We start from the raw sequence: 27,135 nt of genomic DNA, 5'->3' as shown, positions 1-27,135 counted from the left end.
GCAGTTTCCGTCGTAAGCACAGTTCACAGCACGTCTCATGGGAAACACCTCTCGCTTTTATCATAAAGGGACCATTTTTGTAGCGCATAACCATCGACGTAATCATCCAGTGATCGCATGTAGAACTCTGATCATAAAATTTCAGCACGCCTGCAATGTCATACTGTCTGCGCCGTGCACCATCTTATATTGTAATCCGGCAAAAGGATCGCATTGGTCTGTACGTGATTATGGATTATTTAATTATTCCTGGTTATGAAGCTTGTATCATTTACTGTAGCGGTTTCTGAAGCAGGGAACTAACTTCACTGGTTCATGACTCCACCTAAGCTACAAATTTTACAACAGAAAATTTAGTACTGCACAAATATTTTGTGTTAGTTGAATCTACACTGTGTGTATCATGTAGGAAACTGACAAGCATCTGCAACATTATTTCTAAATTCGGTTTTCTCTCACCTTGTACGTGTATCTTTACTGTAAAAATATACCCCAAGTAGTGCCCAGAATGGCAGATAATCTCCCTGAGAAACCTATATTTAATATATTGTTGAAAGAAATAAACTCTCTCTTTTGGAGTACGTATCACTATGACACTGAACAGCAACATAATCAGTGGTAGGCAATACATTATTTACGATACCAAACATGTGATTTAGGTTTTCCGTGATTTCCCTAAATCGCTTCAGGCAAATTCCGGGATGGTTCCTTTCAAAGGGCACGGCCGATTTCCTTCCCCGTCCTTCTCTAATCCGAAGAGACTGATGACCTCTCTGTCTGGTCTCCTTCCCCAAACAACCAAACCAAACCAAACCAAACATGTAAAAAATGTATTCTGCTTTGGTTGAGAAGCAGGTGAATTCGCAGATTTTAATATCAAGTTATACTTGAGAGCTCATTTATTATCGCCAGTTGTGGAATCTCTTAACAAAGAAGATCAGCTTTAGTACAACGAAAAACCAGTCCAAAGTTGCAAATTTTTCTTATTTACTCATTGACTAATTTTGGGCCGAGACCCATTTTAAAATCATCGTAACAGTCGAAGATGGTATTTCCGAAGATGTGAAAACCATGTGAAAAATATGCAATGAACAGCTATATTTTTAACATAGTTTTGACATTTTCGGAAATACCATTTCTGGCTATATTGCCATGATACAAAAATGTTCTCGGCCCGAAACTAGTCATCGAGTGAATAAGAAAGGTAAAATTGGAAACTTCGGACTGGTTTTTCGTTCTACTGATTAACGTAAGTTGCTGACCCACAGCTATTCCAGCATGCTGGAAGTTCGCGAATATCAACTTTGTTGAAGAGGCGCCTAGACTCTCCACGATATTTGGTTTTACGAATTAATGTGTTCGGATGTTACCGGATTGAATCCATCGATTTCCACTGCATTTCATTGAAGTGTTTTTCTCGGCGATAAAAACGTACGGGTAGAGCATAAGTGGAATAAACTGGAATCAATTTTCTGATATGCTTGTCAACACACAGGTGTTGAGTTGCTGACAGAACTATAACCATTTTAGCACTGGTATTTCCATAAAGCTATGACAAGGACGATTACTAGCAAGAGGTAACTGTCGCAAAGATCGTCGTAGAGCACATAATGTAGCGAAGTCAGCAGATTGAGGGATCAGAAGATCGATAGCTGGAAAGGTGCCAGGAACGACTCTGAAGTGGGTGCGATTATCGTTATTGACGAAGCACATACTGAGACCAGAAAGAAGCTAGTCCATCAGAAAGTCCCTACCAAACGAAGTGTTACTTCCCCACAGGGGGGTGGTGCGTAACGTTTGGTGATCAAGATTCTTCTAAGGGCTTGCCCGCTGTATGTGTGGGGGTGGATAAAGAGTCCGGAACCGCGCTGCTGCTACGGTCGCAGGTTCGAATCCTGCCTCGGGCATGGATGTGTGTGATATCCTTAGGTTAGTTAGGTTTAAGTAGTTCTAAATCTAGGGGACTGATGACCTCAGCTACTAAGACCCGTAACTGTTTGATATTCTTGTGACAATTTGTCTGTGAATATGATATTATTAAACATGTTTGTTGATTGGCGACTCAATGGAGTGTCCTGTGCACCACGACCAGATAATGGAAATACTTGGAAGGAGAGACAGCTTTGGTCGTATTTTGTTGTTTTATTAGCTGCAAAATCGATTTTCTGTCACTTAGTGACTATCCTCAGTGCTGTAATATACAATTTACATTGGTGATCACATGTGATCGCTCTAAGCTTGTTGACAGCAGTGCCTGTCACTAAGTGACAGAAAATTGATTTTGTGGGTAATAAAACAACAAAATACGACCAACGCTGTCTCTCCTTCCAAAACATGTTTGTGTTTTATGAGGTGCATTCAAGTTCTAAGGCCTCCGATTTTTTTTCTCCGGACTGGAAAGAGAGAGAAACATGCGCATTGTTTTAAAATGAGGCCGCGTTCATTGTCAATACGTTCCAGAGATGACAGCACCGTACGGCAGATGGAATTTTACCGCCAGCGGCGAGAATGAGAACTGTTTTAAATACTTAAAATGGCGACGTTTGCCTTACTTGAACGGCGTACAATCATTCGTTTTCTGAATTTGCGTGGTGTGAAACCAATTGAAATTCATCGACAGTTGAAGGAGACATGTGGTGATGGAGTTATGGATGTGTCGAAAGTGCGTTCGTGGGTGCGACAGTTTAATGAAGGCAGAACATCGCGTGACAACAAACCGAAACAACCTCGGGCTCGCACAAGCCGGTCTGACGACATGATCGAGAAAGTGGAGAGAATTGTTTTGGGGGATCACCGAATGACTGTTGAACAGATCGCCTCCAGAGTTGGCATTTCTGTGGGTTATGTGCACACAATACTGCATGACGACCTGAAAATGCGAAAAGTGTCATCCAGGTGGGTGCCACGAATGCTGACAGACGACCACATGGCTGCCCGTGTGGCATGTTGCCAAGCAATGTTGACGCGCAACTACAGCATGAACGGGGTTTTCTTTTCGTCGATTGTGACAATGGATGAGACGTGGATGCCATTTTTCAATCCAGAAACAAAGCGCCAGTCAGCTCAATGGAAGCACACAGATCCACCGCCACCAAAAAAATTTCGGGTAACCGCCAGTGCTGAAAAAATGATGATGTCCATGTTCTGAGACAGCGAGGGCATAATTCTTATCCATTGCGTTCCAAAGGGCACTACGGTAACAGGTGCATCCTACTAAAATGTTTTGAAGAACAAATTCCTTCCTGCACTGCAACAAAAACGTCCGGGAAGGGCTGCGCGTGTGCTGTTTCACCAAGACAACACACCAGCACATCGAGCTAACGTTACGCAACAGTTTCTTCGTGATAACAACTTTGAAGTGATTCCTCATGCTCCCTACTCACCTGACCTGGCTCCTAGTGACTTTTCCCTTTTTCCAACAATGAAAGACACTCTCCGTGGCCGCACATTCACCAGCCGTGCGGCTATTGCCTCAGCGATTTTCCAGTGGTCAAAACAGACTCCTAAAGAAGCCTTCACCGCTGCCAAGGAATCATGGCGTCAGCGTTGTGAAAAATGTGTACGTCTGCAGGACGATTACGTCGAGAAGTAACGCCAGTTTCATCGATTTCGGGTGAGTAGTTAATTAGAAAAAAAATCGGAGGCCTTAGAACTTGAATACACCTCGTACTTCAGTGCAACTACTGCACTTGTATTGTGTGAGAAGTTATAATAAACAATAGGACTTACGGTAACTTTTCTTTTCATTACACGTGCACCTCATCTGGACATCTAATTAAATTACAGTTTCAGTATTCCACCACTCTTTTGAAGTCTGTAGGGCCATAATTTAGTGTTAATAAAAATTATTGCGTAACAAATGAGAGGTTAGTCTTTATTGGGCACCTACATACCGATACTGATTAATTACCTACAGGTGTAAGCAGTGGGGTAGTACATTTTCCGTGTACTAACTGGATGTATTTGCGTACATGGGTTTGCCACCTGAATTCTAGAGAGTTTGAGTGTATACTTTAAGCCTGTATTTAACAATGTGTTTCATCTGTTGTAGTACTGGCCTCTGTTGTCTGGCCTGCAAGTACTATTGTTTTGGGAGTTTTGCTGCTCAGTGATTCAATGGCAGTTTATCTGTTGTTACTAGAGCGGATAAGCATGTGAAAGGTCTTGGCTAGGAGTCAGGTACTTCAGTGTAAATTTTGAATTGTTGCCAATAAACGGTAGCAATCTGTGGCCATTGGATTTTGAACGTCCTTGCAATTGAATAAAATTAATTTTAGTATTTGACCTTGTTTATGTAAGACATATCTCATTCAGTTCTCTGGAACTATGCATTTCGCCAGCTTAGGCATTTCTGTTTCGTTTATAACGTACTTTTTTAACGTTACTTAGCTGAGTGCTAACGTGCTTGCCTCGTATGCGGCGGGCCCGGGTTCGATTCCCGCCCAGGTTGGAGATTTTCTCCGCTCGTGGACTGCGTGTTGTGTTGCCCTCATCATCATTTCATCCTCATCACCGGCGCGCAAGTCGCCCAATGTGGCCTCGACTGAAATTAGACTCGCACTCGGCGGCCGAACTTCCCCGGATGGGGCCTCCCGGCCAACAATGCCACACTTTCATTTCAACGCTGTAAGTTGGCTTCTGCACAGTTTGAGTAATCTCGCATTTCAGAGAAATTACCTCGCATACTTCTAAGCATTCCTTGCGCCGTTGTAATTGAATAACCGTGCCTCCCATTTAATTAGGAGCCCTCAGCTGAACGGCCTTTGTGTTTTGTTTTCTGCTTCCATTGTTGTTATTGTTATTAGGGATGCACTTTAACCAAAAAAACTGTAAGTGTATTATTCTCTAAACAGAATGTCACCTTCTGCGCTATCTTGCCAAATAGTGATTCTATATAAACTGCAATTCTTTCTTCGAACTCTGTTTTCCTGTTTCTGAATTTTCTTCAGTAATTTTAAAAAAGGTTCTCTGTTGATCATCTGACTAAAATTCTTTCTAAACTGTGGGTTCTCTGTTGATCATCTGACTAAAATTTTTTCTAAACTGTGTGTTAAACTATTATGAATAAAATCTTGTATGGTATTCCTGGCAAAAGAAATTCTCCCCGCCAGTTTCCAGTCCCCTTCCCCCTCCCCCCTCGGCGCTTAACCTGGTTAGCAAATGGCGTCACACGGTGCCGACCTCAGAGAATGAGGATGTAAAGAACCCCTCTGACTGCGGTCCAACATCAAGTGACACGCCCTAAAGTAGGCATAACTTGCACTGACAGACTTTATGCACTACTGGCCATTAAAATTGCTACACTACGGATTTAACCAACAGGAAGAAGATGCTGTGATATGCAAATGATTAGCTTTTCAGAGGTTTCACACAAGGTTGGCGCAAGTGGCGACACCTACAACGTGCTGGCATGAAGAAAGTTTCCAACCGATTTATCATACACAAACAGCAGTTGACCGGCGTTGCCTGGTGAAACGTTGTTGTGATGCCTCGTGTAAGGAGGAGAAATGCGTACCATCGCGTTTCCGACATCGATAAAGGTCGGGTTGTAGCCTATCGCGACATTGCTGCTCACGTTGGTCGAGATCCAATGACTGTTAGCAGAATGTGGAATAGGGGGGATCAGGAGGGTGATACGGAACGCCGTGCTGGATCCTGACGGCCTCGTATGTCAGTTCTAGTATAATATATTTGTCGAATGAATACCCGTTTATCATCTGCATTTCTTCTTGGTGTAGCAATTTTAATGACCAGTAGTGAACAGCAAATGACAACGCTGTCCATATAGCTGTTTACTTGAAGTTTTCAGTATAGTTGGTGAACCAGTGACGTAAAGGAGTACTGTAGTGGCGCGCTAGACAGCAACAAGTTGTAGCTAAAGCAACGTTTCACAACCAGCTACACGATGAGAACCGAGCAACTGTTACAAAGCACCTGACCAGGGCAATTATACAGGGTGATTCAGCTGCCATCAGTTTCACATACCATGTGCAAGATTTTCATAACCTTTTGATTGCCAAGTGCAAACCATCGGATGTGTTTGTTGAATAACTCTAAAACTGTGGCCTCCAGAGAAAACGTATCCTGTTGCAAAATTTAACTACATTAAATTTTCTACAATAACGTCCTATTCCTTTTTCTGTAGGAGTAATAGTTTTCATGTAGCGAAAAAAAGAATATGAAAACGTCTCTCGTAGTTTTTGAAGGTGCTGCGGATTGCATAAAAGCTATCGGTAGGCGCAACTGGATCACCCTGTAAATAATGTACTTGGTATTACTTCTCAGTTATAGGATTCGAGACAAACTATGCAGCCATTCTGTACCTTTCAGAAGGAAGGATTTGTAGCCAAGCCGAATTACACGTTTAAGCAGATTGGTGGTAGGAAGTACTGAAGAAATGACGTCTTAGACCTGCGTTAAACGATCATCAGACGCGTCGACGCCGTTTTGTATAGCGTTTTGCTAGAAAAAAGGGTTTTCGCCAACATATGGGTCCTAGTGTCACTGGAAAATTAATATTTTTCCCGCAAGAATAAGAATTCTACCGATCAAGAGAAGAAGAATCGGATCTCCAAAAAACAACAGCTTAAGACTGCCAGACAAGAGCTGCTAAATTTGAAGACTAAGGCACAGTCATTTCATATCTCAGTATGAGAAGACAATATATGCATTCGAGACACGTTCCGTCTTATGCTTCGTAATGGCGAGACACAGTATAAGAACCGCAATATCTTAGTAACTTTTTTGAGTCTAGATATAAGTTAATACGTTAAGAATGCTGGAGATAGTGCACCTCTAGCTGGTAGTGAGGAAGACATTATGTGCGTCTTGTCACAGACATAGTATAAAAATAGTGGCACGGAAAGCAAACCACCGGAAACGAGTATAAAAATTTACTAGTTTAAGCCGTTTAAGATACATTATGCTGTAAAACAGTATTCCTCGCTAGAAAACAAAATGACGTGGAAAGATCATACCAAGAAGGGCATAAAAAACGAATAGACTATCAATAACAGGAGCTCAAGCTCGGACCGTGGAAGAAAATCACCCATATTCTTTATTAAAGAAACCAGTCTTAAATGATTTAGGGAACTCACGAAAAAACCTAAATAAGAATGGATGGGGACTAGAAACTGCTTACAATAAAAAATAATTAATTTCTGTACAGTAATGTAAAAAAAATTATTTGGCCCAACTTTTTAAAAGCAAGAGACCCAGTCGTCTTCTTACTTCTTACTGAATATATAATCATGGTCAAAGATTTGAAAAATATCTGAAATATTGCTCTAGCAGTTCTCCAAACGCATATATTATCGAGCTGTTAGTTGTAAATTAATCGTGCGTCATCTCAAACAGGCTACAAGAGAATTGTAAGGCATTGTTTAGTGTGAAAGATTTCCGGTTCACTTTACAGTTTTAGAGTTTTCCGTGAATATCTCCATTTATGTCTCAGACATTTATGAGCTGTTGTAAGTTTTGTCTCCTTGTTAAGACTTCTTTGGAAACTGAGTTCCTGATTGTCGTTTACACACTGAGTGTACATGAAACTTAGAGCTTTCCAACACTTAACTACGTGTCTAATCAACTTTACGTGAACATGCAACACTGATAACCCGTTACGTGTATGTGTCGAAGCAGAGTGAAAAGTGGAGTGTGGAAAGGCAAGGCTGCAACTATAAGATCGCTACTGCAGCTGTTATCGTAGTTGTGTACTTTCAAGTTTGTACAATGTTTGTGACACTTAAATTTTTCTGAAAAGTTGTAGGGTCTAAGCAGATGGATTACTTCCTACTTCCACAATGTGATGTCGCTAGTCCTGATAGCGGCGAGGCCACAATTTCTCCTTCATTAGGTCAAGTGCCTGCAAAAACATCCATAATGGTGACTTATTTCCTTACATTGCGCTACCTCAGTGACGCATCCAGCTGGGATTGTGGTCACCCGAGAACAAGCTACGTCTTACATGCCATTGCTAACTGAATGGTATCGGCTAGCACAAGAAGACGACGCCACTTTACCCTTCATTTAGAAGGCCAAAAACAATTCGATACGGCGAGTTCCCAAAACCGATTAGTGAATAATTTTACAAGCAAAATTGGCAGGACAGATCAAAGAATTACAAATGGATAACGCGCATCGAAAGATGTACTCCAGCTTTAAAAGAGTGCATCTCATCCTTAGCGAAAATATAAAGTCCCTTTGTGACTATTCTCGCAGCCAGTCACGGACAAATCGGGCATGGTCTCAAATTTACAAAAGTATATCTTAGGAGAAAACCACTATATTTGAAAAATCAACAAAACACTGAAATGATTAAAAAGCATTAAATCGATGGTTATTAACTCTATGAAAGACCGACTTTCAATTAAGATCAATCAAGTTGTCATAATAAAAGCTGAATCGCAGCAAGACTGTGAAATGCTGCAGCAAAAAGCCACTAAAATACCACGTATTATGTGAAACAAGGAACCCCATAGTGGGAGGTAATAAGTTCTCTCTTTAGTAAGATCATCTGAAAGTGTTGTGTTAACAATGCTAGGAAAAATATTAGCTGCTAATGACTCACCATGTGCGTCTGGAGGGCGACAGAAATGAGTGTCGGGAGGTGCAGAGATAAACTTTCTATGGGATGTGTGTGTTACACATCACAAAATGGACATGGTCGACATTCACGATATGATCAAAACTAAAAACTTGTACCATGAACACCGAATGAAAAATGGCGCGCTAGAGGGATTACAAAGTTTCGGAGCATTAAGAGGTACTTGTGAGTTACAAACCGTGGAGGACGTTCAGCTTGGTACCCACTCTTAGAGAAAGTATAGAGAATCATATTGGTGTAATGGGGTGATAAGTACTGATGGGTCTGATGACACGCAGCCGAATGCCAAACAATCGGTCGGGGAGCTTATGGTGAAACTGGCTATCCTTTAAGGCGTAGCTGCAGAAAGTGCGATAATTTTTTTATGGGCACCTAAAAAACAAATATCCAGAGGCTTGCAGTGTCACACACTTTTAAGAAGGAATAGTTTACTCTAAGGAATTACAATTTTTATACGAAGACCAGGAATCAGGTAAAATATGTGGGATACTGGTAATCTAGCTCCACAGCCACACTGTGGACGCGGCTCGTTACGCGAGGGAAAACAGTGGGAGAGCCTAGTATGACCGATGCAAAGACGGCATAAGACATTAGACTGCTTTCGAGAGGGGCGGAAGGAAGAGCGCCAAACTGCAGAAGTCTACTTGATTGTGCGAAGATTATTACTGACAGTAGATGTCATTCCACTTTTGAACAAAGAGAGATTTGATGTGTATCTGCAGCTGGAATTATAAAAGAAAATGGAGGTATCTGCCTCTATCCAAACCATCAGCCAGTTAATTCCGTGGGATGACGCCTTGTTTTGGTGAGATGGAGTGTGCGAACGTCCATGTGAGTTGCAAGGGTTTCCTAGCAGCTTTGGACAACAGTTAGTATGATGAGCTGGAACACTGAACTGTGGGGAACTGTGCTGGAGTTGCGGCTCGTTATACATACATCAAATTTTTTTTTTTGCGTTATCCCGGTTCCCAGAACGCCTGAAGATAGGCTTTGACTGTGGATATTGTATCACAGACACAGTCCCTTTGACTGTTCAGAAATGTTACTAAACCCGCCTAAAGATGTAAACAACAATGCATGAGCATCGCCTACTAGACGGAGGGCATCCGACAGCCGATCAGTTCCAGTCATTCCACCAGGAATGTCGTCTGTATTTCAACCATGCCTAAACGGTCAATACCGCGGTTCGATCGCGTCCGCATTGTTACTTTGTGCCTTGAAGGGCTCATAACAAGGGAAGTGTCCAGGCGTCTCGGAGCGAACCAAAGCGATGTTGTTCGGACATGGAGGACCTACAGAGAGACAGGAATTGTCGTTGACATGCCTCGCTCAGGCCGCCCAAGATCTATTACTGCAGCAGTTGAGCGCTACCTAAGGATTATGGCTCGGAGAAACCCTGACAACAACGCCACCATGTTAAATAATGCTTTTCGTGCAGCCAGAGGACGTCGTCTTGCGACTCAAACTGTGCGCAATAGGCTGCATGCTGCGCAACTTCATTACCGACGCCCATGGCGAGGTCCATCTTCACAACCACGACACTGTAGAGCGGAACAGATGGGCCCATCAACATGCCTAATGGACCGCTCAGGATTGGCATCAAATTCTCTTCACCAATGAGTGTCGCATATTCCTTCAACCAGACAATCGCCGGAGACGTTTTTGCAGACAACCCTGTCAAGCTGAACGTCTTAGACACACAGTCCAGTGAGTGCAGCAAGGTGGGGGTTCCCCGCTGTTTTGGGTCGCATTATGTCTACATCTACATCTACATCCGTACTCCGCAAGCCACCTGACGGTGTGTGGCGGAGGGTACCCTGAGTACCTCTATCGGTTCTCCCTTCTATTCCAGTCTCGTATTGTACGTGGAAAGAAGGATTGTCGGTATGCTTCTGTGTGGGCTCTAATCTCTCTGATTTTATCCTCATGGTCTCTTCGCGAGATATACGTAGGAGGGAGCAATATACTGCTTGACTCTTCGGTGAAGGTATGTTCTCGAAACTTTAACAAAAGCCCGTACCGAGCTACTGAGCGTCTCTCCTGCAGAGTCTTCCACTGGAGTTTATCTATCATCTCCGTAACGCTTTCGCAATTACTAAATGATCCTGTAACGAAGCGCGCTGCTCTCCGTTGGATCTTCTCTATCTCTTCTATCAACCCTGCCTGGTGCGGATCCCACACTGCTGAGCAGTATTCAAGCATTGGGCGAACAAGCGTACTGTAACCTACTTCCTTTGTTGTCGGATTGCATTTCCTTAGGATTCTTCCAATGAATCTCAGTCTGGCATCTGCTTTACCGACGATCAACTTTATATGATCATTCCATTTTAAATCACTCCTAATGCGTACTCCCAGATAATTTATGGAATTAACTGCTTCCAGTTGCTGACCTGCTATTTTGTAGCTAAATGATAAGGGACCTATCTTTCTATGTATTCGCATCACATTACACTTCGCTACATTGAGATTCAATTGCCATTCCCTGCACCATGCGTCAATTCGCTGCAGATCCTCCTGCATTTCAGTACAATTTTCCACTGTTGCAACCTCTCGATACACCACAGCATCATCTGCAAAAAGCCTCAGTGAACTTCCGATGTCATCCACCAGGTCATTTATGTATATTGTGAATAGCAACGGTCCTATGACACTCCCCTGCGGCACACCTGAAATCACTCTTACTTCGGAAGACTTCTCTCCATTGAGAATGACGTGCTGCGTTCTGTTATCTAGGAACTCCTCAATCCAATCACACAATTGATCTGATAGTCCGTATGCTCTTACTTTGTTCATTAAACGACTGTGGGGAACTGTGTCAAACGCCTTGCGGAAGTCAAGAAACACGGCATCTACCTGTGAACCCGTGTCTAAGGCCCTCTGAGTCTCGTGGACGAATAGCGCGAGCTGGGTTTCACACGATCGTCTTTTTCGAAACCCATGCTGATTCCTACAGAGTAGATTTCTAGTCTCCAGAAAAGACATTATACTCGAACATAATACGTGTTCCAAAATTCTACAACTGATCGACGTTAGAGATATAGGTCTATAGTTCTGCACATCTGTTCGACGTCCCTTCTTGAGAACGGGGATGACCTGTGCCCTTTTCCAATCCTTTGGAACGCTTCGCTCTTCTAGAGACCTACGGTACACCGCTGCAAGAAGGGGGGCAAGTTCCTTCGCGTACTCTGTGTAAAATCGAACTGGTATCCCATCAGGACCAGCGGCCTTTCCTCTTTTGAGCGATTTTAATTGTTTCTCTATCCCTCTGTCGTCTACTTCGATATCTACCATTTTGTCAACTGTGCGACTATCTAGAGAAGGAAGCACAGTGCAGTCTTCCTCTGTGAAACAGCTTTGGAAGAAGACATTTAGTATTTCGGCCTTTAGTCTGTCATCCTCTGTTTCAGTACCATTTTGGTCACAGAGTGTCTGGACATTTTGTTTTGATCCACCTACCGCTTTGACATAGGACCAAAATTTCTTAGGATTTTCTGCCAAGTCAGTACATAGAACTTTACTTTCGAATTCATTGAAAGCCTCTCGCATAGCCCTCCTCACACTACATTTCGCTTCGCGTAATTTTTGCTTGTCTGCAAGGCTTTGGCTATGTTTATGTTTGCTGTGAAGTTCCCTTTGCTTCCGCAGCAGTTTTCTAACTCGGTTGTTGTACCACGGTGGCTCTTTTCCATCTCTTACGATCTTGCTTGGCACATACTCATCTAACGCATATTGTACGATTGTTTTGAACTTTGTCCACTGATCCTCAACACTATCTGCACTTGAGACAAAACTTTTGTGTTGAGCCGTCAGGTACTCTGTAATCTGCTTTTTGTCACTTTTGCTAAACAGAAAAATATTCCTACCTTTTTTAATATTTCTATTTACGGCTGAAATCATCGATGCAGTAACCGCTTTATGATCGCTGATTCCCTGTTCTGCATTAACTGATTCAAATAGTTCGGATCTGTTTGTCACCAGAAGGTCTAATATATTATCGCCACGAGTCGGTTTTCTGTTTAACTGCTCAAGGTAGTTTTCAGATAAAGCACTTAAAAATATTTCACTGGATTCTTTGTCCCTGCCACCCGTTATGAACGTTTGAGTCTCTCAGTCTATATCCGGCAAATTAAAATCTCCACCCAGAACTATAACATGGTGGGGAAATCTACTCGAAATATTTTCCAAATTATTCTTCAGGTGCTGAGCCACAACAGCTGCTGAGCCCGGGGGCCTATAGAGACATCCAATTACCATGTCTGAGCCTGCTTTAACCGTGACCTTCACCCAAATCATTTCACAATTCGAATCTCCGTCAATTTCCTTCGATACTATTGCACTTCTTATCGCTATAAACACGCCTCCCCCTTCACTGTCCAGCCTATCTCTGCGGTATACATTCCAATCAGAGTTTAGGATTTCATTACTGTTTACGTCTGGTTTCAGCCAACTTTCTGTTCCTAGTACTATATGGGCGTTGTGACCGTTTATTAATGAGAGCAGTTCTGGGACCTTTCTATAGACGCTCCTGCAGTTTACTATTAGCACATTAATATTGTTATTCCTTGTTTCATTTTGCCTACTCCTGCCTTGCCGCGTCTCAGGAGGCGTCTTGTCGGGCCTAGGGAGGGAATTCTCTAACCTAAAAAAACCCCATGTTCACTCCACACGTACTCCGCTTCCCTCGTAGCCGCTTCCGGCGTGTAGTGCACGCCTGACCTATTCAGGGGGACCCTACATTTCTCCACCCGATAGCGGAGGTCGAGGAATTTGCACCCCAGCTTTCCGCAGAATCGTCTGAGCCTCTGGTTTAAGCCTTCCACTCGGCTCCAAACCAGAGGACCGCGATCGGTTCTCGGAACGATACTACAAATAGTTAGCTCTGTTTCCACCCCGCGAGCGAGGCTTTCCACCTTCACCAACTCCGCCAACCGCCTGTACGAACTGAGGATGACCTCTGAACCCAGACGGCAAGAGTCATTGGTGCCGACATGAGCAACAATTTGCAGTCGGGTGCACCCAGTGCTCTCTATCGCCGCCGGTAGGGCCTCCTCCACATCTCGGATGAGACCCCCCGGCAAGCAGACAGAGTGAACACTGGCCTTCTTCCCCGACCTTTCCGCTATTTCCCTAAGGGGCTCCATCACCCGCCTAACGTTGGAGCTCCCAATAACTAATAAACCCCTCCCCCCGTGTGCCTGCTCGGACCTTGCTGAAGGAGCAGCCATATGTCCACTCACAGGCAGAGCGGGCGATGCCACACGGCTAGCCTCCACATTGACCCTCCGCCTCGTGCGCCGCGAACGCCGCTGAAGCCGACACTCCCCTTGGAGAGAGGGTGGCCCAACCGCGCCCGGTACCCGCGAAGATGTCTCGACAGCAGGGACAGTGGGTGAAGCATCTAACACCTGGGGTGCACCATGCGACGCACCAGACTCCCCACTGCCGCTACACTCCGAGGCAGCAGCCTGAAGACGGCTGACCGCGGCCATCAACACGCTCAGCTGTTCGCGAAGAGTGGCCAGCTCCTCCTGCGTCCGTACACAGCAGCCACACATCCTATCCATCCTAAGAAATCAATTTACTATAGAGTGTTAATCAACTTTTAACTAGACTGCTAATTCACTAAAGGCGGTTGATTATTGACTAAACTGTGATTGCTAACCACTTCTTGTAGAAACAAGGAAAATAGCACTACCTGTCTCTGGACGGTATTGAAAACAAACACTAGCACTACTAGCACTATGGCTGACTAAACGGACTCTCTGACTGTATTCAAAACAAACACGAGATCTATGGAACACTTAATAGCACTCTACTATTAAAGCTTCCTAAAAGCAAAAACACGCAGAAGAAGAAGTGACAAGTAAGAAAAATACAGATAATACTTAAATTAAGGTAGCTCGCTGCACAGCAGACGTGAAGCAGACGGCGGTTAGGGCGACACTGACACTACTGGCACTATGGCTGACTGAAGGGACTCTCTCTGACTGTATTCAAAACAAACACGAGATCTATGGAACACTTAATAGCACTCGACTATTAAAGCTTCCTAAAAGCAAAAACACGCAGAAGAAGAAGTGACAAGTAAGAAAAATACAGATAATACTTAAATTAAGGTAGCTCGCTGCACAGCAGACGTGAAGCAGACGGCGGTTAGGGCGACGTACGCCGCTGGTGGTCGTGGAAGGCTCCGTAACGGCTGTACTATACTTGAATGCCATCCTACGACCTATAGGCAACCATACGGGCAGCATATTGGCGAGGCATTCGTCTTCATAGACGACAATTCGCGCCGCCATCGTGCACATCTTGTGAATGACTTCCTTCAGGATAACGACATCGCTCGACTAGAGTGGCCAGCATGTTCTTTAGACATGAACCCTATTGAACATGCCTGGGATGGATTGAAAAGGGCTGTTTATGGACGACGTGACCCACCAACCACTCTGAGGGATCTACGCCGAATGGCCGTTGAGGAATGGGACAATCTGGACCAACAGTGCCTTGATGAATTTGTGGATAGTATGCCACCAAGAATACAGGCATTCGTCAATGCAAGACGACGTGCTACTGGGTATTAGAGGTATCGGTGTGTACAGCAATCTGGGCCACCACCTCTGAAGGTCTCGCTGTATGGTGGTACAACGTGCAACGTGTGGTTTTCATGAGCAGTAAAAAGGTGGGAAATGATGTTTATGTTGATCTCTATTCCAGTTTTCTGTACACTAGAATTACTGAGATACGTTTATCAAATAATAGGAAAGTCATCTCTCCATTAACAAGATGATAACATGCAAAAACTCCACGAGATTGATGACCCTTGCGTTTCGGTGTAGCATAAAATATACAAGATTCCGGGTTCAAAAGAAATCACTGGCATACGATCTTGTAATTCGTCCATACCTCGACAAATTAAGGACTAAAACAACTTAAGCTGTAGTGCATATCACATATTAGGGATAGATGCAAACGCACATTCAGTGCTTCGACCTAGGACAACGATGGACGAAGATTTGAATCGTTCTTTCTTCGTTTTATTTTTTTAATTTATATGTCATGTTTCGTATGACCAAACCGAGGAGCAAGTATCCATGCTCATGGAACGAGTTAGTGCATGAAAGTATAACATTAGGGTGGTAATAGATAAACTGAAACGCTTATGAATCCTATGCGGACGACACGTCCATAAGTTTAAATAAACATAATCAACAACGTAACACAGGAGTTAACTTCATTTATTAATTTTTCCGGGACTTCCTCTACAGAACCTAAGGAGTGAGCCATGAGGATACTCCCCAGTTTAGATTTGAAAGCGTGTGGCTTATTGCTAAGATTTTGAGTTCTTGCGGCAATTTATTGAAGAAGGATGCAGCAGAATATCGCACTTCTTTCTGCACAAGAGTCGATGTGGTACGTTCTAAATTCGAACTGAATTTCTAACCAATATTAAGTATGTAAAAGCTGATGACTCTTGTGAATCAGCTAATGCGAAAATATGTGTTGAGAGTCGTATGTGAAAATTGCCAGACTACTGAACAGGAGTCGACAAGAGTTAAGCGAACTTATGCCACATATTGCTCGAACTGTCAGTTTCGTAGCCAAAAATACCCATCTTGAATCAAGAGTTACTCCAAAAAATACTGCAAGTCATTATCGAATGAAAATAAGCGAAGCAGACTACTTTTCGTGTCGTAATATCACTTATTTCAGATGCTGTTCTAGAAGTAAATAACTAGCATTTAGTTTTTGAACAATATCCTGAATATGGGCTTTTGCGACAGCTTACTGTATATCTGAATGCCAAGGAATTTTCACTTTTCAGTCTCACTAATCATACGCCCATTCTGTATAATTAAAATGTCAGGTTTCGTTGAATTGTGTGTTAGAAATTTTAAAACCTGAATCTTATTGTGATTTACCGTCAATTTATTTTCTACAGAGAATGAACTTATGTCTTGAACGATATTATTTCATACTGTGTCAATATTGCACACAATATCATTCACTATCAAGCTGGTGTCATCAACAAAGGGAAATAATGTATCATCATAGGTAACTATAGAATGCATATCATTTATAAAAATAAGAAACAGTAGCAGCTCCAGCACCGACCCCTGGGGAACCACCATTTAACTGTGCCCCAGTGGGACTGCACGTCGTAGCCATTCTCAGTACTACGGACAATGACTTTCTGTTGTCTGTTCTTAAAGTAACAGATGAACTAGTTGTGAGCTAGGCCCCTTTTTTCATAATGGTCCAACTTCGGCAGTAATATTTTGTGGCCAACACAATCAAACGCCTTAGCTAAATCAAAGAATACACGTAGCGTTTGCATCCTTTTCTTACGTACAGAGCCTCGCAAAGAGAAGAGAATATAGCATTTCTCAGTTGTTAAACCATCCAAAAAACCAAAATGTACGTTTGACAGAAAATTACGTGAAGCAATATGACCAAACACCCTTGTATATAAAGGCTTTTCAGTAACTTTAACAAACACCGATGGCATAGAAATAGGTCTAAAATTGTCTACATTATTCCTTTGTCCTTCATCATAAATTGCTTTACTACTGAATCTGATTGTTATCAGTGAAGAACGACAGCCTATAAGCAGCACATGATTACTAATTACCACAGTGTCGTAACCCATAACATCAGTTCAGCAACAGAAAACTCTCAAAATAATGAAGAAAATTGAGAACCGGAAGGCTCTGGGCTTTGAAGGAAACAAACTGGGACTCACTTGTTGCCGAAATAGCTCGTTCCAATTTAGAGCAGTTAGCTACAAACGTCAACGTCATGTGGCATCCTCTTGCTGAGCTGTCTGAGTGGACGCAGCTATGTCACATACTGAAGGAGAGGTACAGGTCCAGTGTCCGCAGCTCGTAGTCGTGCGGTAGCATTCTCGCTTCCCGCGCCCGGGTTCGATTCCCGGCGGGGTCAGGGATTTTCTCGGCCTCGTGATGACTGGGTGTTGTGTGATGTCCTTAGGTTAGTTAGGTTTAAATAGTTCTAAGTTCTAGGGGACTGATGACCTCAGATGTTAAGTCCCATAGTGCTCAGAGTCATTTGATGCAATACTCGTAATACCATACTTAACACTTCTAATGAAAGAAGCACTGAGACAGAGAAGGGCGCTGGAGGATTGGATATCTGCACAGAAAGTTGTCATAAAGGAAGACATCTACACAGATCCCACAGAATCAAAGAGCACAGGATACATACGTTCGATAAACACCTTGACGACGGTTCAGGGACAACACTGCCTAAGCCCCTTCGAGAGCACAGAAAGCTCCGCTGTTCTTAGCCCACGTTTCTTTGGCTTCTAGAGAGTTAATCGATCCAAGACGCCATTAGTCATGCTCTCAATCGCAGACAGGGCAAACGCATTCTGTGCAGTATTTATGATCGGCATCAGTTACACAGAATAGGAGTAAGATCACCGGCATTGCGTGGCTGCTGGTTCAAAATCCCATGAGCAAGTGGTTTTCAGATGCCCTTTCTAGCTGGAAATTATGAGATTATGAGGCATGATCCCTCTCAGAGGGAAACGCAGTTGTCATTGAGATATACCGAGTCTTTTGCGTTACTTAAGCTGGTAACAACCATAAGTAAGAATGACCTAAACGTAGACAAGAGACGGAGAGATGTTACCAGAGAGGATGGTGGGATGGTGTGGTGGGTGCGTGTGCATATGAACATTTATCTGGCTGTTCGTACAGAAAATTTTCAGGGTCGCAATAGGAAAACTTTAAAACATACTGTAGTAGCCACAGACTGAATGGCAACATCATAAGGCATGCATTAATTGTTGGTTCTATTTTATTATTGCTAGCGGAGAAATCCGGCGTTGCACAGGTCTTTATTTATTGTTGTGCGTCCACCCCCATGCCACGCAGCGTCTCGCCTTGTACTTGATGTTTATGAGTTACATCTTCTGATCTGTGTGTCGTACATGAGACAGTTTCATAGGTACACTCAGCGACACACTTGGATACTGTACGCAAAATGTGTTGCTCATGATGTAGTAGCAACGAAGTGATACACTACTGGCCATTAAAATTGCTACACCAAGAAGAAATGCAGATGATAAACGGGTAATCATTCGACGCATATATTACACTAGAACTGACATGTGATTACATTTTCACGCAATTTGGGTGCATAGATACTGACAAATCAGTACCCACAACAAATACCTCTGGCCGTAATAACGGCCTTGATACGCCTGGGCATTAAGTCAAACACAGCTTGGATGCCGTGTACAGGTACAGCTGCCCATGCAGCTTCAACACGATATCACAGTTCATCAAGAGTAGTGACTGGCGTATTGTGACGAGCCAATTGCTCAGCCGCCATTGACCAGACGTTTTAGTTGGTGAGAGATCTGGAGAATGTGTTGGCCAGGGCAACAGTCGAACATTTTCTGTATCCAGAAAGGCCCGTATAACACCTGCAACATGCGGTCGTGCATTATCCTGCTGAAATGTAGGGTTTCGCAGGGATCGAGTGAAGGGTAGAGCCTCGGGTCGTAACACATCTGAAATGTAACGTCCACTGTTCAAAGTGCCGTCAATGCGAACAAGAGGTGACCGAGACGTTTAACCAGTGGCATCCCATACCATCACGCCGGGTGATACGCCTATATGGCGATGATGAATACACGCTTCCTATATGCGTTCACTGCGATGTCGCCAAACATGGATGAGACCAACATGATACTGTAAACAAAACCTGGATTCATTCGAAAAAATGACGTTTTGCCATTCGTGCACCCAGGTTCGTCGTTGAGTACACCATCGCAGGCGCTCCTGTCTCTGATGCAGCGTCAAGGGTAGGCGGAGCCATGGTCTCCGAGCTGATAGTCCATGCTGCTGCAAACGTCGTCGAACTATTAGTGCAGATGGTTGTTGTCGTGCAAACGTCTCCATCTGTTGACTCAGGGATCGAGACGTGGCTGCACGATCCGTTACAGCCATGCGGATAAGATGCCTGTCATCTCGACTGCTAGTGATACGAGGCCGTTGGGATCCAGCATGACGTTCCGTATTACCCTCCTGAACCCACCGATTCCATATTCTGCTAACAGTCATTGGATCTCGACCAACGCGAGCAGAAATGTCGCGATACGATAAACCGCAATTGCGTTAGGCTACACGGTTCTAGGCGCTTCAGTCTGCAACCGCGCGACCGCTACGGACGCAGGTTCGAATCCTGCCTCGGGCATGGATGTGTGTGATGTCCTTCGGTTAGTTAGGTTTAAGTAGTTCTAAATTCTAGGGGACTGATGACCTTGGAAGTTAAGTCCCATAGTGCTCAGATCCATTTGATAGGCTACAATCCGACCTCTATCGAAGTCGAAAACGTGATGGAACTCATTTCTCCTGCTTACATGAGGCATCACAACAACGTTTCACCATGTAACGCCGGTCAACTGCTGTTTGTGTATGAGAAACGGGTTGGAAACTTTCCTCATGTCAGCACGTTATAGGTGTTGCCACCGGCGCCAACCTTGTGTGAATGCTCTGTAAAGCTAATCATTTGCATATCACAGCATCTTCTCCCTGTCGGTTAAATTTCGCGTCTGTAGCACGTCATCTTCGTGGTGTAGCAATTTTAATGGCCAGTAGTGTAAATTTAAACGTTATGCAAGATGCGGCAATTTTGCACGCATCTTACTGTTTATGACGACATATCTCCAGAAGTGTTGAAAAATGATATTTTGCATTTACTTTCGGTAGCGTATGTGCATAAACTCTGTAAAATGTGTGTCGGATACAGTAAGTAGTAAAGTGGTAATAAATTATAACGCCATACCTCTTGCGGTACTTTTACTGCTTGGTCAGCGTAAATGCAATAAGCAATAAACATTTTTCCTTTCATCATTTTGAGGGGCTGTCAGCAAGAAATAAATTTCGAAATTATCTCTAACGTTTGTTGTAAGTTGCTAAGTGCTCTCATTCCGAAGTACTAGATGAATGAAGTCTGTGATTCGCCTCGATCCCTTTGATATGTAGGTGGTTTTTATCCCCAAAGCGAGTGTTGCCTGACTATAAGGTATATATATCTACCAAGTTTATATGGGATCTGTATAGTGGTTTAGGAGGACATGTGGCGCGCACGTACACACAGACACAGACATACACTTACATAAACACAAACACACACACACCTTTTTATGATATGTACGGATTTTCATTTCAAATTCTTCTTAATTAGCGACGAATTTTAAAATACTTATTGCTAAGTTATGATGAGTAATGAAGCACTAGAGCTAAGAATTAAGTAAATACTATTGTACAGAAAGTGTTATATTGATCGAATGGCCCGCTCTAGACACACTAGACAGAAACATTCCAGAAAACAGGAACGAAATAGAAGCTTAATAGAATCACATAGTATAATATATGAACTCAAATATCTCCATGAAGTAGAATGCCCGCTGTGAATATAATCGTCATCTGAGCCATATAGGATGTACTTCAGTAGGTTTAGTTCAATAGCATTGGCAGTAAAAAGAAGCTGGTACAATGTAATCACCGGGCCAGTCACATTTATGTGGCCACCGCCTATGTTCTACTTCAACATCCAATAACCCCTCGCTGATGCCAGGTGGAAGCACTGACGAGGGGGGGGGGGGGGCGGAAAACAGCACAGGCGTTGTCCTAACGCCGAAACAGAGCGATTTTCTAACTTCCAAAAGGGCGTAATCATTGGTTTTCGGACCAAGGGTGGAACCATTTGCGGTTAAGTTTGTAAACTGTTCACGTGCCACGGTGGTTGAAGTGTTCCGAGTAATGCAACATGGCGCTATCCAAAACCGGCGCCAAGGCAACCGTGGTGCACCATTGGCCATAGACGACATGGCTGCAGGACGGCTGCGGAGATGAGTGTGGGCGAATAGACGCGCAGCTGTTTAGCAGCTGACCGCCCTGATGGTCCAAGGAGCTACTATAGTTCAATTCTTTTATCTTGGCGGTTCGAGCATACCCGCCCACACGCGGGAGATTGCTGCGTTGCCAGTTGTACGCGCCAAGAGAAGCAGCGCCATACTATACTTCGCAAACTTAAGTTTTTTGGGGGGGGGGGGGGACGCAGTTTATGAAGTAAAGCCCAAAAAACAAAAATGGCTCTGAGCACTATGGGACTTATCATCTATGGTCACCAGTCCCCTAGAACTTAGATCTACTTAAACCTAACTAACCTAAGGACAGCACACAACACCCAGCCATCACGAGGCACAGAAAATCCCTGACCCCGCCGGGAATCGCACCCGGGAACCCGGGCATGGGAAGCGAGAACGCTACCGCACGACCACGAGATGCGGGCAAGTAAAGCCACCACGGCCGCATTAACCCTTTCCCTGCTACAAAGACGTGCTCCCAGCATTCCGCGATTTGCGCGATTTTGTCGTCATTGCATTGCTCGCCTGTGCAGACACATGGTGTTTCGACTACTTTGATATGGCCCAAAAATTTGATTTTTACACTTATTCTTGACTAAATTTTGTTTCGATGTTCAACGCAGTTATTGTGCAGCATTAGATGTAGTAAACCATTGCTCGAAATTTAGAAGAATTTGCAAAGGTAAAAGTCCATAGCGTATACTTTCCATATGGTCGATTTTAGTTGCCACTAGAAATTTCAAAAAATTACATTCAAACGAATAAAATTCATGAAGTAAAACACTTCGATATTGTTTTTAAATAAAGAAAGTATTAAACACCAAACTAGGTTTGAACTCAGAACCTTTTGCTGAGCAGCCATACACATTATCCATTACACTAACGCAGCTCATTGTTCAATATGTCTCCCAGAGGACTTTAAAATATCACGCAAAATAGCGACAAACACTGTTGGTATGACTATGAATTACCCACGCTTCGTCGAAGTACAATAGGAAATAACAATTACCGATGCTCTTTATTGCGAAAAAGCGGTTTAGTGAGAATGATACAAACACCTTTCTGTGCTATCGTCTGAATTAGGAGGCTTATTGCTTGTTTGGTTTAATTAATTAATGGAATATGAAGCAACTGGTATAAAAAAATGCTTTTTCCAAACTTTCTATAAAAAGAAAGTCTGCTATCAGGGCACTGCTTTTGTACAATTACTTTATTTATTACTGAACGTTTCTAAAACTGAAGACACTCCTCCATGCTCTGCACTGCAGTCGAGCTCTGGCAACGTCGTTCTCTTTTCATTGGCTGACTGTGTTTTGTGACGTCAGATGCGCAGAACAAACCTAAACCGGCGGCCATCATAAACGACGCCACACTTTAGCAGCATCTCCTCAGCGACCGTTCATTTGACGTTGCTGCGAATGGGCCTTTGCGGCAGGCGCCTGTCTCATGGGCCCATGCTGATTGCTGTTCATCGGCGACGAAGGCTTGATTTTTGCACGCCAGTTTCTCAACTGGACGTCCAATGAATGGCGAAAGATGACTTTTCAGATGAATCAAGTTTCATGCTCCATCAGACAGGTGGCTTTTGGCGAGTACTCTGCGAAACGTCTGAAAGTGAACACACTATGTGCGTTAAGGTCTGTGAAATGTTTTTGTGGCATTCCATGGATGATATCATTCTGGCAGTCACAATGGATCAACACAAGCGAGCATCTATCCTTGGGGACCATGTGCACACCTACATGCAGTTAGTTCTTCCTCGGCACGATGGCATCTACCAGCAAGACAATGCAACGTGTCACGGAGGTCACAGTGTTTGTGAGTGGTTCGACGAGCACCAGGATGAGTTCATTGTTGAACATTGGGGACCATGTGCACACCTACATGCAGTTAGTTCTTCCTCGGCACGATGGCATCTACCAGCAAGACAATGCAACGTGTCACGGAGGTCACAGTGTTTGTGAGTGGTTCGACGAGCACCAGGATGAGTTCATTGTACTCATCTGGTCACCAAACTCCCTTGATCGGGCTGTCCATGCCATCGATCCTCAACCGGGAAACCTAACCACATTTGGTAACTGCCCAGGAGACTGAATGGCTCCACATCCGTGTCGATATCTTCCAGAACCTCACTGAGTCCTTTCCTGCAAGTCTTGCAGTAGTCCGCTCTGCAAAAGGTAGCTATTCAGACTTTTGACTGGTGATCACATCAATGTGATGGGACAGTGTATAATGTACTTTATTAACATTTCTTTAACTGACTTATCTAATTCTTACCACTTTACTGACTGAAAATCCCATGTTCATGTTCATTAGTTTAATTACTTGAACTGTTCATAACCACACTGGTTCCAATGGCTTTGAGCACTACGGGACTTAACATCTGAGGGCATCAGTCCCCTAGACTTAGAACTACTTAAACCTAACTAACCTAAGGACATCACATACATCCATGCCCGAGGCAGGATTCGAACCTGTGAGGGTAGCAGCAGCTCGCTTGCGGACTGAAGCGCCTAGGACAGCTCGGCTATCATAACCCCGCTCAAGGGCATTGTTTATCGTAAGCCGGGAAGAATGATAAATCCATTACAATCCAAAGAGCTGGATAAAGTGCATGTACTCTAAGGACATTACATTTAATAGCTTTCTAATGTGGGGTTAACAAATTGTTCACTAGAGGTCCTAGTGCTTGAAGGTTTTAGCTCGTGGAACAATTTCATATTGGACTATTCCCGCCACATCGGACGAGACCTTTTTTGCCTTATTTGGTTGCGATGATTAAGCAGAAAGCTCAACACTTCTTCCCCGTACCCTCGCCGAAGCTAAGTGACTAAATTCACTTTTTCTAGTAGCAAAAAAGAGCTTTAGGTTTGCACACTATTTTGTCATACTTGCATCTGAAAAATCGCTGACCGCATTAAGCAGCGTTTATGCAAGCAAGAATTCTGAGCTGACTCACGCTTCTTCAACGCAGATGTACGATCAACATATTTACAGTGGGGTAATCTGTCACCTCTAGTGTTAGCAATTCTCATTACTTTTGGATCTTCCTTCGTAAAAACTTATTTTTGTATTTTTCTGCTGATGGAATTCGGTATGCAATATAAATGAGCTACTTACGTGATGGGATGATCAACGACACGCACTAAGAACGGGTCGTATTCTGGTGGAATGGCAGCCGCCTTGCGTAACGACGCATCTCCCCCTTTGAAGACGCCGTCACCTGTTTCACATCCTGGTTCACTGGTTTGCTTCCCTTCTGTGTTGCCACTGAAACAAATACTGGTCACATTGGGGGATGCTGCGCCGCATTTAGCAAGTGTTTATTAAGCTCCGAATCAACGATAGATATGACGAACAAGAGCGGAAAGATTAGACAGGAAGGAAGCAATTGTGATAGTAATCAGATTTTCTTCAGAAATGGCAGTTACGACTAACTTGGATACTCTAAAAAGCCTGAATTTTATGTATTTTGTCCTATTGAAGTTAATCGAAAGAGGAGTGGCTTTTGATGTTTAATTTATCACACCCTGCTAAGAAAATTTATTACTGCTATTGGTTCCTCATACCACCCAACTTCTCAGGCTTCCACGGCGCAGTGCGCAAGTTGATTCATTTTCCCTTGCAACATATTTCGCTCCCGCAGTTGGTAGCGTCTTCCCTATGGAACGCAGTGATCTAGCTTCGAGAGCTCGTATGCGACGCGAGCTTCTCCTATCAAAAATTTTCAATTTACTGTGAGTTTAAACGCCTCATCAATCATGATGTCACTAGTAATATACTCATGTCAGATAAAAGTTTTGAACACTAATCTAAATGATTCAATCTCTCTTTGAGAGCATTATAGATCAGCATGAGATCTTTCTGAATGATACTAAAACATACAAGTAAGTGCTCACTTTGCATTTATATATTATTCTTGAAGAATCAAATTTGCCAAGATCGCTAGCAATTCTTTTTATTTTTATGGACCGTTTCGACAGATCCCCCATGTCATAATCGGATCTCGTTACACTATTACATGTACGTGTTTGTTACAACACAAAGTCACACAGCGATGTAGCGTCAGATTGTAATAAAAGGTTGCAGGAAACATCAGCAGGTTGCAAATAAAATAACACGCGATTAAAACATAGGTTACAACATGCTGTGGTGATGGCCCAGTACACACTAATCGCTTCAAGCTAACATCAAATGGCATAGTGGGTGTCTGCAGTTTCACTCGAAATCAACTATCAATAGTGGTGCGAGACCAGAAATAGTTCACAGTCGCGTTGGAGGCCAGGTGTCACGTGGCAGTTTACGTCCAATCTTTCACCTAACTTATTCTTACAATGTGATATGCGGCTCCCAACAGGCAGTATAGTGAGTTCTTAAACATTGTTAGAAAACGCCAGACAATATTCACGTCTGCCAGTGATTGCACTGCTAACTCCTTCCTTTCCTTCTTGGCTCTTAATATGGCGAGGAGGAACTGTTATATCTGCACCTTTCTTAAGCTTAGAAGGACTGGAATGCTATAAAGTTGTTTGTTGCTGAAAGTCATCCCCAAGCAGGTATAGAACAGAAAAATGGTAGTCTCCTCTGACCTCACAGCAGGAGCATAGGGGAGCCCATACTTCATTCCATAAAAATAGCTCTCTGTCAGATGGTAAGAGCGATTGTTTTGGATACGTAAGATTTGAAGGCCAGATGGAAACACAGAGCTTTAGACCGCGGGGTCAGCCGTTAGACAGCATTGCTGCACAGGACTGTTTGTCCAAATTCTTCTAAGTAGTTCTGTGACTGACTCACAGTAATTATTTTGGTAGAATGGGCAATTTCCCATGCATGCCTACATGCTGGTCTTTTGGATGGCTGTGGCTAGAAATCTGTCATGTCGTGGAGGATATTTTCTGTTTCTTTCCCAAGCTGTACCTTTACTGATTAACCATGATAAAATCCGCAAGGGCTGGAGACTGTTTTTGAAATTATTGTTGGTAAGAACTCACAAGAACTACTAAAATTGGCCGGTGTGATTCTGACTCTGGGAGAATCAGCTTAAGTCCAGGAAGCACCTGCTTCAGAGACCACATTGAGAACGCACTTCACCGTAGGCAGCTGTGAAAGATACTCACACACACACACACACACACACACACACACACACACACACACAGAGAGAGAGAGAGAGAGAGAGAGAGAGAGAGAGAGTGCCTCCAACTTGGAGCAAAATGTAAAGGAGAAACTAGATTCAGAATTCCAGCCACTACTGGAGCCATCTCCCACGCCTGCACTCTTGAAGAGTGGGCAGCATGTGCTGTCGATGCAGCTGCTGAGGAGGGAGAGAGCGATGTGAAACCAGTTAATTTGCATCAGGATTTCATTGCACAGATTGAATGTTCAGCTGCAACCATCTTGCGCTTCAGCAGAAGTATTGGTGTTCATTTGTGCTATTCTTGGAATTTTTGTTCAAATCACTATTTTCGCTGTCTTTGGTCACATTAGCTATACAGTTTCATATTATGCTTTTGTGTGGCACCCATCTGTGCCAAGGCTGTATCTCTTTTGCAATATGTCGTCCACCTGTTAAATGTTTATGCGTTTGATTCAGTGAGTAAATCATTCTATTTGATGTCTTATGACAATAAAG

The 27,135-nt window shown here is 43.5% G+C and overlaps 1 protein-coding gene across 5 annotated transcripts in view; it reads right to left on the bottom strand.

Annotated features, from left to right (window-relative positions):
- The window catches only part of LOC126266875 (proton-coupled amino acid transporter-like protein CG1139), an 89,668-nt gene that overhangs the window by 53,338 nt on the left and 9,195 nt on the right, over positions 1-27,135 (bottom strand). For all 5 annotated transcript variants that reach the window (XM_049971523.1, XM_049971524.1, XM_049971527.1 and 2 more), the window contains exon 2: positions 24,624-24,773. In XM_049971523.1, the coding sequence (XP_049827480.1) occupies positions 24,624-24,773 (150 nt within the window). The remainder of the gene's footprint in view (positions 1-24,623; positions 24,774-27,135) is intronic.

Source organism: Schistocerca gregaria, chromosome 4 (assembly GCF_023897955.1).
Source record: "Schistocerca gregaria isolate iqSchGreg1 chromosome 4, iqSchGreg1.2, whole genome shotgun sequence".
Classification (NCBI taxonomy): domain Eukaryota; kingdom Metazoa; phylum Arthropoda; class Insecta; order Orthoptera; family Acrididae; genus Schistocerca; species Schistocerca gregaria.
This window is presented reverse-complemented; position numbering and strand designations above follow the sequence as displayed.